General features: G+C 37.7%; 1 protein-coding gene across 2 annotated transcripts in view; it reads right to left on the bottom strand.

Annotated features, from left to right (window-relative positions):
* Positions 1-12,881, bottom strand: part of PTPN4 (protein tyrosine phosphatase non-receptor type 4) — a 235,215-nt gene that overhangs the window by 33,953 nt on the left and 188,381 nt on the right. For both annotated transcript variants that reach the window (XM_017891972.1, XM_017891973.1), the window contains 3 exons: positions 5,090-5,249; positions 4,024-4,107; positions 3,874-3,930 (listed from right to left, as the gene is read on the bottom strand). In XM_017891972.1, coding sequence (XP_017747461.1) covers positions 3,874-3,930; positions 4,024-4,107; positions 5,090-5,249 — 301 coding nt within the window. The remainder of the gene's footprint in view (positions 1-3,873; positions 3,931-4,023; positions 4,108-5,089; positions 5,250-12,881) is intronic.

Here is a 12,881-nt window from a genome sequence, read left to right as displayed (position 1 = left end):
ATTTTGTGCATAGTATACTTGGCAGAAAAAAAGAGGTGGTCTATGTGTTAAAGAGGATAGCTATGAATCTCTTACTGTATCCACTATCACTAAAGGGAACTCTCATAGTTAATATGCCTTTTGTCAGATATGTTACAATTTTTAATTTGTATTTCATTCCGATCTGACAAGTCTAAATTAACTGTTTGTGTGTATATATACACACATACAGAGCAAGACCCTGTCTTGTTTGACGGTCTTGCTGTGTGTGTGTGTGTGTGTATTTCAGACAGGGTCGCGCTATATATTTGAGACAGGGTCTTGGTCTGTTGCTTAGGCTGGAGTGTAGTGGTGTAATCACAGCTCACTGCAGCCTTTATCTCCTGGGCTCAAGTGATCCTCCCACTTCAGCCACTGGAGTAGCTGGCATCACAGGCACGTACCACCATATCTGGCCAATTTTAAAGTATTTTTTTGTAGAAACAAGGTTTCACGACGTTGCCCAGGGTAGTCTTAAACTCCCGAGCTCAAACAATCCTCCCACCTTAGCCTCCCAAAGTGCTAAGATTATAGCTATGATCATCACACCTGGCCAATAATGTTAAAATTGAGTTTTGTTGGAGCAACAGCCTTTTGGCTAAGATTATCAAACAGAAGGAGAATCATAACTTTAATTGGGAGTTATTTTATCCATTTCAGAAGATGTCCAATATAAAAAATGACAATAAAATATTTGAACTCCATAAATATGTACAACTGTTACGTATTCATAAAAAAACAGAAATCTTTTCCTTTTCCCCTGATCGCCTAAACTGTGGTTTCCAATTAGAAGGTTGTGGTGGTCTCTAAATTAATAAAATAATACAAAAATAATAAATTCCCATTGTTCTAATTTTTTTCCCCAATAGAATGACTATGTTTTAATTTGTTCTAAATTTCAGCTAATATTTATGGAACATAGTTCTACATGGCAAAAGGGAAAAATTACCAACAATATGTACAGATTAAAAAGAGAACTTAAGAGTCTTAGAATTCTGTTTGGAAATGAATATATCTATAGAATATTCTGTGAAACCTTGGCTTAATTGAAAACTATCCATATTCATTGCTCAGAAAAATGAATACTTTTTTTATGCATGTGAGTCATTGACTATTACAACTGTCATGCAAATAAAGAAACGTGTATTATACTTTCTAAGAGCAATATATACTCATTGTCATGATCCAGACAATCAAAAAAATACAGAATACCTGTAATTCCATTACCCACATTAAACACTGGTAACTTTTAAAGCATGTTTCCAGAATTTTCTATGTATGTAATATTTTAACTGGTTCAAACATATATGTGAAATTATAACATGTATTTTTCCATAATACCATCTTATGGATATATTTCCATATTTATATAGAGTTACATTATCATCTCAATAGACACAAAGCACCATATAATTTGTTTCCCCAACTTTAACGATGAACATTTTGGTTATTCTTCATTTTAAACTGTTAGAAACCATACTATAATTAATATCCTTGTATAAGTATTCTTTGTTCCCTAGCCACATTTGATTATTTTTCCACTTTAAACTGTTATAAACCATACTGTTAACATCCTTGTATAAGTTTTCTTTGTTCCCTAGTCACACTTGATTATTTTTCCACTTTAAACTGTTATAAACCATACAGTTAATATCCTTGTGTAAGTACTCTTTGTTCCCTAGTTGAATTATTTCATTAGGGGAAATTCCTAAATGTGAAATTGTCAGGCCAAAAGATATACAACTGCTTTAAGTCTTAAATNCCACATTTGATTATTTTCCACTTTAAACTGTTATAAACCATACTGTTAACATCCTTGTATAAGTTTTCTTTGTTCCCTAGTCACACTTGATTATTTTCCACTTTAAACTGTTATAAACCATACAGTTAATATCCTTGTGTAAGTACTCTTTGTTCCCTAGTTGAATTATTTCATTAGGGGAAATTCCTAAATGTGAAATTGTCAGGCCAAAAGATATACAACTGCTTTAAGTCTTAAATTTTGTTTTAGCAAAGTTATAAATCACACCATTAAAAGATTTGACTAGGTATGTAAGATTGTTAAGAAACTATTTGTGTTCCTCCCTACCACCTCCCCATCTCTAAAAGTGTTGTTTCAACACTTTAGATATATCTTTCTGTATTTACCTCTGCATCTCTAACATCTCTCTATTGTTATTCTTTTCTGTTTTAGATATTATCTATTACATTTCTACATGATAGATGATAATTCATCAATCCTTCATCCCTTCATCTGCAGTCCCAATCATATTCATATTTCCCATCAAATATATATAAAATAAGTAATTTTGGATTATCTCTACCATCTTTGTCCCCATCTTTTACATACATATTAATAGCATGTCCCCAGGAGTCATTTTATACATTATATCCCTGGTCTCGTCCCCCAGTCACAACAGACTTTTTTCAAGTGAGGAAATATGATCCATGCCGGGTCTATTAAGGGTTTACTTCCCAGGAGTTTATAATTTAGACTGCGAGGTCACTGTGGGCTACTGAGCTGGTAATATACAAACCTGGAAGTTATTAGTAGTCATATCCTACTACATGGATTGAGGATCACAATAGCAGTAGGTAGTTATACAATTTCTATTTAGTGGAGACTTAGGAGTCACAATCGTGTGTGTGTGTGTGTGCGCGTGTGGTAGTGGTGTTACAAAACTCTGCTTGAAGCTGCTACTAAGTACACTGTTTTTACTTAGACTGGAGTGTTTATCTGGAGTGGCTTGAGAGGTAGGCTGCTTCAATGTACAAATTCATTTGCACTGAGAGGAATCAAACAATCACATAAAAATAAACAGACGAAAAGTAGAAAGTCTTGATGATTTTAAAAGTTTCTTGTAGAGGTATGATTGCATTCATGCTCTTTAGTTTTGTGTGACACCTCAATAGCTATCTGACGTATTTACATTTAAATATGCTATCCTGTGTTTATGCTCATGCCAGGGGTATTCCAGGAGTACCCTGTTATTTTAGCAAAAAACAAGGTCTTTAAAAACCAGAACCAAAACCACATAACATGATATCTTTGATCAATCTCAATTGTGATTTTTTTTTTTTTTCTTTTTTTTTTTGGGATGGAGTCTCGCTCTGTCGCCGGGGCTGGAGCGCAGTGGCCGGATCTCAGCTCACTGCAAGCTCCGCCTCCCGGGTTTACGCCATTCTCCTGCCTCAGCCTCCCGAGTAGCTGGGACTACAGGCACCAGCCACCTCGCCCGGCTAGTTTTTTGTATTTTAGTAGAGACGGGGTTTCACAGTGTTAGCCAGGATGGTCTCGATCTCCTGACCTTGTGATCCGCCCGTCTCGGCCTCCCAGAGTGCTGGGATTACAGGCTTGAGCCACCGCGCCCGGCAATTGTGATTTTCAAACCAACTTTGAGGTTGCTGCAAAGCACCAAAAAAAGCATAGCTGGCCTCTTTCTCTCAGGCTGCTGGTTCTTGTAGTATCATTTCCATTTAAAGTAAAATTTTAAAGGCGTGCGTAGGCAAGTATAATGTACTTAAACTACTCTAATAAAAAGTAAACAAGCAAACAAAACCCCTCACAAAACTATACCTCTGTCTATATTTTGTTTTTTAAGGGGGTTATTTTGATAGACTCTGTTAATGCTTTAGAAGCAGTGAAAGTCATAAATAGCTTCTTTATAAAACAGGGATTTAAAAAACTTAGAACAAGTAAAACTAACTTCCCAGCAACTTAAAGAGATTCAGCCAACATTTGACACTTAATAAAATAAATGATGAAATTCCTTCCTTTATTTAAACTAATAAGAATTATAAAATAAGTACATATTCTTGAAAACAGGATTTATTTGAAACATTTAGATAACTCACAGGTGTTCCTGGTGCTACTCGAGACACAATCACAGGCATCTTCTGATCATATCCTCCCTTAAAAAGAGAGTAAGTAAAATGTTAGTCAAATATTACCAAAATAAGAACACCTTAATTTAAAAACTGAGTATAAAATAAATTCCAGATTACCTTTACATTGAATCCAAACCTTCCATTTTCATCAGGTTTCATTCTGATTAGGACAAGATTATCGTGTGGAATACCACCATTAGGCTTAAAAAGACAAAATTAAATAATCTGTAATTTTCTTCACTTAAAATCTATTCTTCAGCTATATAGGAAGCATACTTTTTGTATGCTTATATTACATATAGTTTGTAAAAAATCATAATTCTAGTAAAAATTTTAGTTCAGAAAAGTAAATTCTTTGACTAATAACTTGCAGTTAGCCCAACCAGATATACCCTCTCATGCATTCTTGCCAGCACATGCTAGACTATTAAGTGACAGGAGGTACAGAGGCCATGTCTGTCTTTATTAATTGCTATATCCGTAGAACCTGGTTCATAACAAGCCAGGTTCATATGTATGAGTACACAGAGGGTGCTCATAAATGTTACATGAATTCAAATGATACTTTCTCTGCTTGATATATGTGATTTTAAAAAACAGCTTTATTGAGATATAATTCACATATAATTCACCCATTTAAAGTGTATATTTCCACAATTTTTACTCTTGTCACAGAGGTGTACAAACATCACTATTATCTAATTTTAGATCTTGTATCCATTAGCAGTCGTTCCCCATTTCCCCACCTGCCATCCTCCAAAGCCTAGTCAACCACAAATCTACTTACTGTCTCTTGATAGATCTGACTGTTTTGGATATTTCACGTGTATGAAATCATACAGCACATGGCTATTTGTCCTGGGCTTCTTTCATTTAGTATGTTCTATGCCTGCTCTTTGAAGGAAAAAAATCTGACTAGTTCTTATCAGAGATGATCTCTTCTAGGAATCTTCCCTTAACCCCAAAGCTTATTTAATTATATACTCTGTGCACTCCATGGTCACTTTTAATTATAGAACTTATATCGAGTTACATCATGGCACAATTCATGACCAAAGAATATGATGAAAAAGAGAAGGTACTGTAATACAACTTACAACTAAAAAATGCCACAGTACAAAAGAAATTTCATTTAGGATTTTAAAATCCAAAGAAAATGAGAATATCTGAAGAAGCTACTTACAGTGGGCTTTTCAGGAGAAGATGGAATATCAAATGTTTCATTAATATGACTTTCTAGATCTTGTTGCGAATGTGAATAATGAATTTGGTTCCAACTGTTTTTCTTTGATTGTTTGGGTGGTAAAGCTGGAGGCTTCCCATCTTCAGGAGTCTCTTGTGATCTAGACAATAAGACAAATTTGGAAGCTGTTTCAAAACGTTTTTAAAAGTTAGGGTCAAGAAACCCACATATTTACAATGTCTAGTAGGAGACAGGCTCTAAATATCATATTTATTTGGAAGTGCCACTTTTTAATGAAAATTTTCCTAACTCTGAAGTAATAAATCTGATTTCCTACTTTATCATATTTATAAACAATTATATAATAAAATATATTTTAAAGGTATTCCTGTGAAGATACCTATTAATCTGTTATAACAAAGTAAACATCTTTCCAAAATAAATTGTTTAAGGTTTTCAGAGGAGTCATGGGTAGCCAGGAATAAGGGAGGCAAGAAAATCCAGAACTGATAATTGGGCAGTTGCACAGATAAAGTAACTATTCCAGTCTAAATAGCTTAAGAGATTGGCCTAATCTTTTTAGAAATAAAATACAATTCATGGAAGTATTGAATCCAATGATGTGGTAAGGATTGGAAATCTGAGTAAGAGTGCTGAGATCATCACCAGAGACAAAACTGGTTGATATATTGTCAGAACATACGATTTAAGGTGAGAAAACTCAATCCAATTAACATTAGAGAGCATAACCCTCAATTTGTGGCAACAGGGATTGATAAAAAGAGCTAGATACGATAAAGGTAACTTCAGGGCAGAAACTCTAGCTTTTAACAAGCATAATATGTATAAAAACATTACTTGTGGCCGGGTGCGGTGGCTCACGCCTGTAACCCCAGCACTTTGGGAGGCCGAGGCGGCCGGATCACAAGGTCAGGAGATCGAGACCATCCTGGCTAACACGGTGAAACCCCCTCTCTACTAAAAATACAAAACCGCCGGGAGTGGTGGGGGGTGCCTGTAGTCCCAGCTACCGGGAGGCTGAGGCAGGAGAATGGCGTGAACCTGGGAGGCGGAGCTTGCAGTGAGCTGAGATCGTACCACTGCACTCTAGCCTGGGCGACAGAGGGAAACTCTGTTTCAAACAAAACAAAACAAAACAAAACAAAACATTACTTGTGAGCTTTCCACAAAGGCCAAAAGTGGAAACTTGTGGTTCAACTTGTGTCTTAAGAAGTATGCATCCACGGAAGTTGTGGATTTGGGAGAAGTAAAATACTAAATAGGTAAGGGGAAAATTGTTCTTGATAAGAACACTGACCACTCTTGGCATTATTATCTGATAAAATAATTACTTATTGCCTAAGGACAGGTATAAGAGCGATGACAGCTACTGTGTCAATTCACATGACTGCTGGTGTGGCACTGAAGCACACATTTTACACCTGCTCTTCTGTTGACTGACGAGACATCTAACATCCAAGCTATAAGGTCTGGAGATAGGCAAAATGTATTAGATGATATTATCATTAAAAAAAAAGTTCTTCTTTCCCCCACTGACATTAGGCCTGGCCATGTGACTTGCTTTGGCCAATGACATGTGGGTAGAAGTGGAATGTGTAACTTTTGAAAGGAAGCTTTAAGAAACAACTCACGGGCCAGGTGCGGGGGTCACACCTGTAATCCCAGCACTTTGGAAGGCCGAGGTGGGCAGATCACGAGGTCAGGAGATCGAGGCTATCCTGTCTAACACGGTGAAATCCCGTCTCTATTAAAAATACAAAAAACTTAGCCAGGCGTGGTGGCGGGCACCTGTAGTCCCAGGTACTCGGAAGGCTGAGGCAGGAGAATGGCGTGAACCCGGGAGGCGGAGCTTGCAGTGAGCCGAGTTCGCACCACTGCACTCCCGCCTGGGCGACAGAGCAAGACTCCATCTCAAAAAAAAAAAAAAAAAGAAAAGAAAAGAAAAGAAAAGAAAAAAAAGAAACATATGATTTCGTTATGCTTCTTTTTTCCCTTGGCCTTGAGACTAGCCATGTCGCAAACAGGGCATGCTACCAGTCTGGGACCCAGAATGAAGACAAGGTAGAGCAGAGCCACAGATGACACACAATGTACATATAATGTAAGAAAGAAAGAACCTTTGTTATGTCACTTTAAGTTAGGCTCATTTGTGATCAAGCATAACAAGATAACTGATGCAGAGATTTACTGCCAGAGTGACCCTTGGATACATTTGTTCTCCCTTGTCGAGGACGTGTAAGCTTATTGAGAGGTTGGCTGCTAGACACCTAGTAAATAAGCATTGTGAAACTGAAAGTATGATTAGTGCCAAGGAAGTCAGCTGGGATTAATAACGAATGAAGTGATTGTATGGTCTTCCAGAGAAGTTTCTCCTAGGAGAGATTAGAGTCTTCCTAAATTTTATAACCTGGTATAAAATATAACCGCACAAGAAGCAAGTGAACAGTAATGCCCACTTAGCCTAGATGTCTGCCACAGAAATACTTCAGGGCACAAATGCTCCAAATTCTACCAAGCCTACAAAGACTGAATCAGAGCATACATCCCTCTTTTTCAGCAAAAGCTTCACTGAGGTCTGCCTTAATGGCCAGGGCTTCCAGATCCCAAACGTGGTAGTTTTTATGTTACTTTCAACTGCCAAGTATACAAGCTTCTAAGGGCCCATACATTCAAGTATTGCTTGTCTACGGAAATGTTTCCATGGACTAGAATAGAGATATGTAACTCAACCATGGCGTACTACACAGGATTACAGCACATAGAGATGGACATCCCTTAGCAGAACTTAACAGATGCAACATTTTTAAAAGGCAGTTGACAGAGTCTCTAAAACTTTACAAACACCAGAAGTAACTGGACTCTACATATATAACAGGTCTCACCCCTTACTTGGACCTAAATGTGTAACCACTTAGGCAAGATAATTAGAAACGTTTTCTGCTTTTGCATACAGTTGTCATAACCAGGAAACATTTAAAAGCTAAATTTAAAAGCTGAGAAAGAAACATTCAAAACTAAAAACCTGTGGGAAAGGGTATAAGGTGGAGAACATATGAAAATGGAGTCAGGGCAACCTTCCTTATTCTTGGTCCAGCTATCAGTTTAAATACAGCGCCAAAATACACAGGAGAAACTCAAGCTTGATCAGCAGTGGCATATCTAAGTGAGTCAAACTTGGTGGGTATGGGCCTAACAGTAGCAATACTCAGTTACATGAGAGGGACAGCACTGATACTATGGTACATTTTGCTAAAACTGTTGAATCTCTATTTCTGGAGTTACAGTTTAGGCAAAAAAAACACCTCCAGAGGTGGTTTTTATTGTGCAATTCTGATTAGACATTGTTATCCTAAAAGAGCAGTTATAAATTCATGGATTATGGGCCAATTTTGGCCAACATACATTTGGACCATTCATTGCTTTTATAAAAATAATTGAGTTAAACAATTACATTTTTAAAACTGCATACAAATCTAGATTTTCAAGATGAAAAATCTGGAAACTCCGGAAAGAATGGGCCTGCAGTACCGGTTGTCAAACACTGTATTAAGCCAAATGGCAGCTGCTGTCTGTAGATGCAGCATGAGCTCTATAATCTACACAAATCTCCATCCCATGCTACTTGCAAGACTTCAGGTATTTGAGAATAACCTCTTCTAACCTCTTTTTAAACATTCAAAACAAGCAAGAAGATACAAATAGGAAAAGAACCCAAGTATAAATGCTGGGGTTGGGACTTAAGCCAAATTATAAGGAAAAGGTGAAGAGAATGGAGTATAGATTAAGATGAAGATGAAAGGACAGTAAAACTTTGGATTTCAGGATGGAGCTACCTGCCTTCTCATTGTCTTACATAACTTTCTTATTAAAGTAACTTCTCAGAGAGTGGCAGACAGGCTCTCCATATGCCTGACTGCTGCAGAGGGTTAGGTTGGTCTAGGAAGCTCTTATAATTTGATTATGTACTCTCATAGTAATCCTTGTAACTGTTTCCCTTTTCTCTACTTCCAATTTCAATAACCAAACTCTACACACACACACACACACACACACACACACACACACACACACACATACTCTAAAGTCCATAAAAGTAATCAAGGATGTCAACACAGATTCCTGAAATTCAAATATTGGGCAAAAGTTATGAATTACATTTTTTAAAATACATACTCCAAGAATATTAATTCAATTTACTTTAATGAATAACTTTCTTCTTCATTTCTATTGTACAGCTACCATATACATTATATTTATTACCTAAACAGTTATCTAGGAAGATGACTTTCATAGGTAAACCTTGCATTATAATTAGAATGATACATTAAAAATAATGTCATGAAACAGTCCAATTCTTAAAAACAATACTATTTCTAAGTGCACACACACAAAAATCTGCCAAGTATAAGAGAATGAAGAGACATCATGCAATTGTGAGAATAACCAGGCAGCATAGTGAAACACAGCCCTGTCAGAAATAATAGATAGTACCCTCAAGGAAGAGACCTCTAATTTTCAAAGAAGGCCAACATTTACTAACAGGCAGTTTAGGCAGGAGTAGGGAAATAGAAACTAAAGAAAGAAGCAGGGATTGGGGTTGTAGCTGGAGACATACAAGTGGAGGGAATCATCTGGCTTTAAGGAAGGGAGCTGGAAAAGATCTGATTTAGGGAAAGTGAGAAAAAAATTCAATCCTGAAGGGATTATTTTAGTTACTTTTAAAAAAGAAAATGAACAACCCCTGAAAATCATGAATTTAAAAAAAAAAAAAAAACGGTAAAGGCACGACTGTACATAGAAATCTGTCACAGAAACATAAAATTTACTCCAATAGACTAGAAAACAAAAACTATATTCGTGTTAGACACTAATACAAATGTGCCAGAAATGATGGCTCTTTTAAAAACTCTTATTTTCCAGCCTGGGCAACAAAGCAAGATACCATCTCCCCAAAAAAAAAAAAAAAAAAAAATATTTTTTAATTAGCTGAGGATGGTGGTGTGCACCTGTAGTCCCAGCTACTCAGGATGCTGAAATGGGAAGATCATTCAAGAACAATAGTTTGAGGCTGTGGTGAGTTATAATTGCGCCACTATGCCCCAGCCTGGGAGACAGAGAGACCCTGTCTCTTAAAGAAAAAAACAAACCTCTTATTTTCTAAGATGTATATCAAGAGATCATGTCTCATTTAACTATAATCACTACTGTTATTCTCGTCTTCAATACGCATTTAACACAACTTGTACTTTACTTATATTACATTGGATACAGATAAAATTCTGATTCAAAATTCAGGCTTCTTAACACTTTGGCTACTTTATTCTGATAATGACTGTTTCAAAGTAGACGCCATTTCAGGTTGATTATTAATTAATGCACAAGGCACTTTAAAAAGTTCATGTAAACTATCAGGGATATGATTAATATCTAAGAATAGAACTGACAATGTCGGCTGGGCGCGGTGGCTCAAGCCTGTAATCCCAACACTTTGGGAGGCCGAGACGGGCGGATCACGAGGTCAGGAGATCGAGACCATCCTGGCTAACACAGTGAAACCCCGTCTCTACTAAAAAATACAAAAAAACGAGCCGGGCGAGGTGGCGGGCCCCTGTAGTCCCAGCTACTCAGGAGAATGAGGCCGGAGAATGGCGTAAACCCGGGGGACAGAGCTTGCAGTGAGCTGAGATCCGGCGACTGCACTCCAGCCCGGGCGACAGAGCTAGACTCCATCTCAAAAAAAAATAAAAATAAAAATAAAAGAACTGACAATCTCATGTGATTTTATCAGTAAGAATCTATTCCAGAACAAGCCTCCCAGAGACCTGAGATTCTTGGTTTCAACCAAATCAAGGTGTCCACCCTTAGCTCCCAAGTGCAAGTGACAGAGCCTTTAGCCAGAGATGAATGGCAGGTAAGCATACTACAGCTACTGTCCAGGGACCTGTAATTAGTCTTGATGCCACGAATACAGCATCTAATATGGTACATTTTGTAAGTCCCCATGGCTTGGTATCTCCTTCTATTCAAACCTTCTTTGATTTTTTTAATCTCCTTGTCCTAAAATAGCCTAGTATTTGAAGAGTTCACAATACATCGCTAGACTTGATCAAGACTGGAATGGGAATTGGGGACAATGAATTGTAGATGGAAATCATCAGTGCCAGTAGTTGAGAGGGGTGGAGGAAAGGCAAAGCTTTGAAGACCAAGCAAAAGGAACTGATGAGGTATGGACAAAGCTGTGGGGATTCATTAGATAAGACTAGAATGGAATAGTCCAGGAAAGAATGGCTCAGGGAAATGGATTTAACACTTGAAGATGGCCAGGCACAGTGGCTCAAACCTGTAATCCTCCCAAACAACTTTGGGAGGCTGAGGCAAGTGGATCACTTGAGCCCAGGAATTCAAGACCAGCTTGGGCAACATGATGCAACCCTGTTTCTACAAGAAATACAAAAATCAGCTGGGCATGGTGTCGTGCTCCTGCAGTCTCAGCTACTTGGGAGGCTGAGGTAGGAGGATTACTTGAGCCTAGGAGGTCGAGGCTGCAGGGAGCAGTGTTTACACCACTGCACTCCAGCCTAGGCAACAGAGCAGGACCCTGTCCCTAAATAAACAAACAAACAAACAAAAACCACTTGTGGATTATGAAGTCTGCCTAGAATATCGTGTGATTAGGGATGTAAGAACCAAGTTGAGAATCTGGAGACTTCCTCACTGTGTTCAACCAGATGCTCACACTTCAAATATCCAGACAAACTGTTGATAATATATTAAAAGTTGTTGGAATATATCTCAAAAGCTTAACTGGAAAAAGCTATGTAATTATTATATGCTTATAGCAACCCTTTGAGGTAGGTATTATTATCACCCTGTTTTTTAAAAGTAAGGAAACAGACTTACGGAGATAAAATAACTCACCAAAGGTCACCTAATTAGAAGTAGTGGAACCCCGTTTTAAACCTAGTCTGAATCCAGAGCTTGTGCTCATAACCACTATGATATATAGTTGCATCTAAAAGAAAGTAACTGCAAAAAGGAGGAAAGTTATTTTAAATCAGAGGTTTCCAAACTTTTTGTGGCAGTGGAACATTTTCCTAAAAAAAAAGTTTCTCAGAAGCCAATTTACAAAATAGGTAAATGCTAATAAGCATCCCCCCCATCAGTATCTGAAGCCTCAGCAGAACTCCCAGAACTTATCAGAACATATCCAGAATATGACTATTTTAAATCACTTCATTTTGGTTATAAATGGTAATACTGCTATATTTTAAATTCTAACAGAAATTACTTATATTTTAATGAACAGAAAGCAAGATTAGTAAACACCAGGGCTTATATACATCCATATTTACTTTAATTGATAACATTTCTAACTCAATTGTTTTAATATATTTAAAACCAATAATTTGCCTAAAATGTACTAGAGGAGGGGGCACCAGGGCTTGAAACACATTCTGTACACGGTTTACCCACAAAAAATTTTACCCACATTAGCCGGGCGCGGTGGCTCACGCCTGTAATCCCAGTACTTTGGGAGGCCGAGGTGGGCAGATCACGAGGTCAGGAGATCGAAACCATCCTGGCTAACACGGTGAAACCCCGTCTCTACTAAAAATACAAAAAATCAGCCGGGCGTGGTGGTGGGCACCTGTAGTCCCAGCTACTCCGGAGGCTGAGGCAGGAGAATGTCGTGAACCCAGGAGGCAGAGCTTGCAGTGAGCCGAGATCGCACCACTGCACTCCAGCCTGGGTGACAGAGTGAGACTCCGTC

This window comes from Rhinopithecus bieti, unplaced genomic scaffold, assembly GCF_001698545.2.
Source record: "Rhinopithecus bieti isolate Rb0 unplaced genomic scaffold, ASM169854v2 scaffold_19969, whole genome shotgun sequence".
Lineage (NCBI taxonomy): Eukaryota > Metazoa > Chordata > Mammalia > Primates > Cercopithecidae > Rhinopithecus > Rhinopithecus bieti.
Note: the sequence above shows the minus strand (reverse complement) of the source record. Positions and strands in the feature narration are given on the sequence as shown.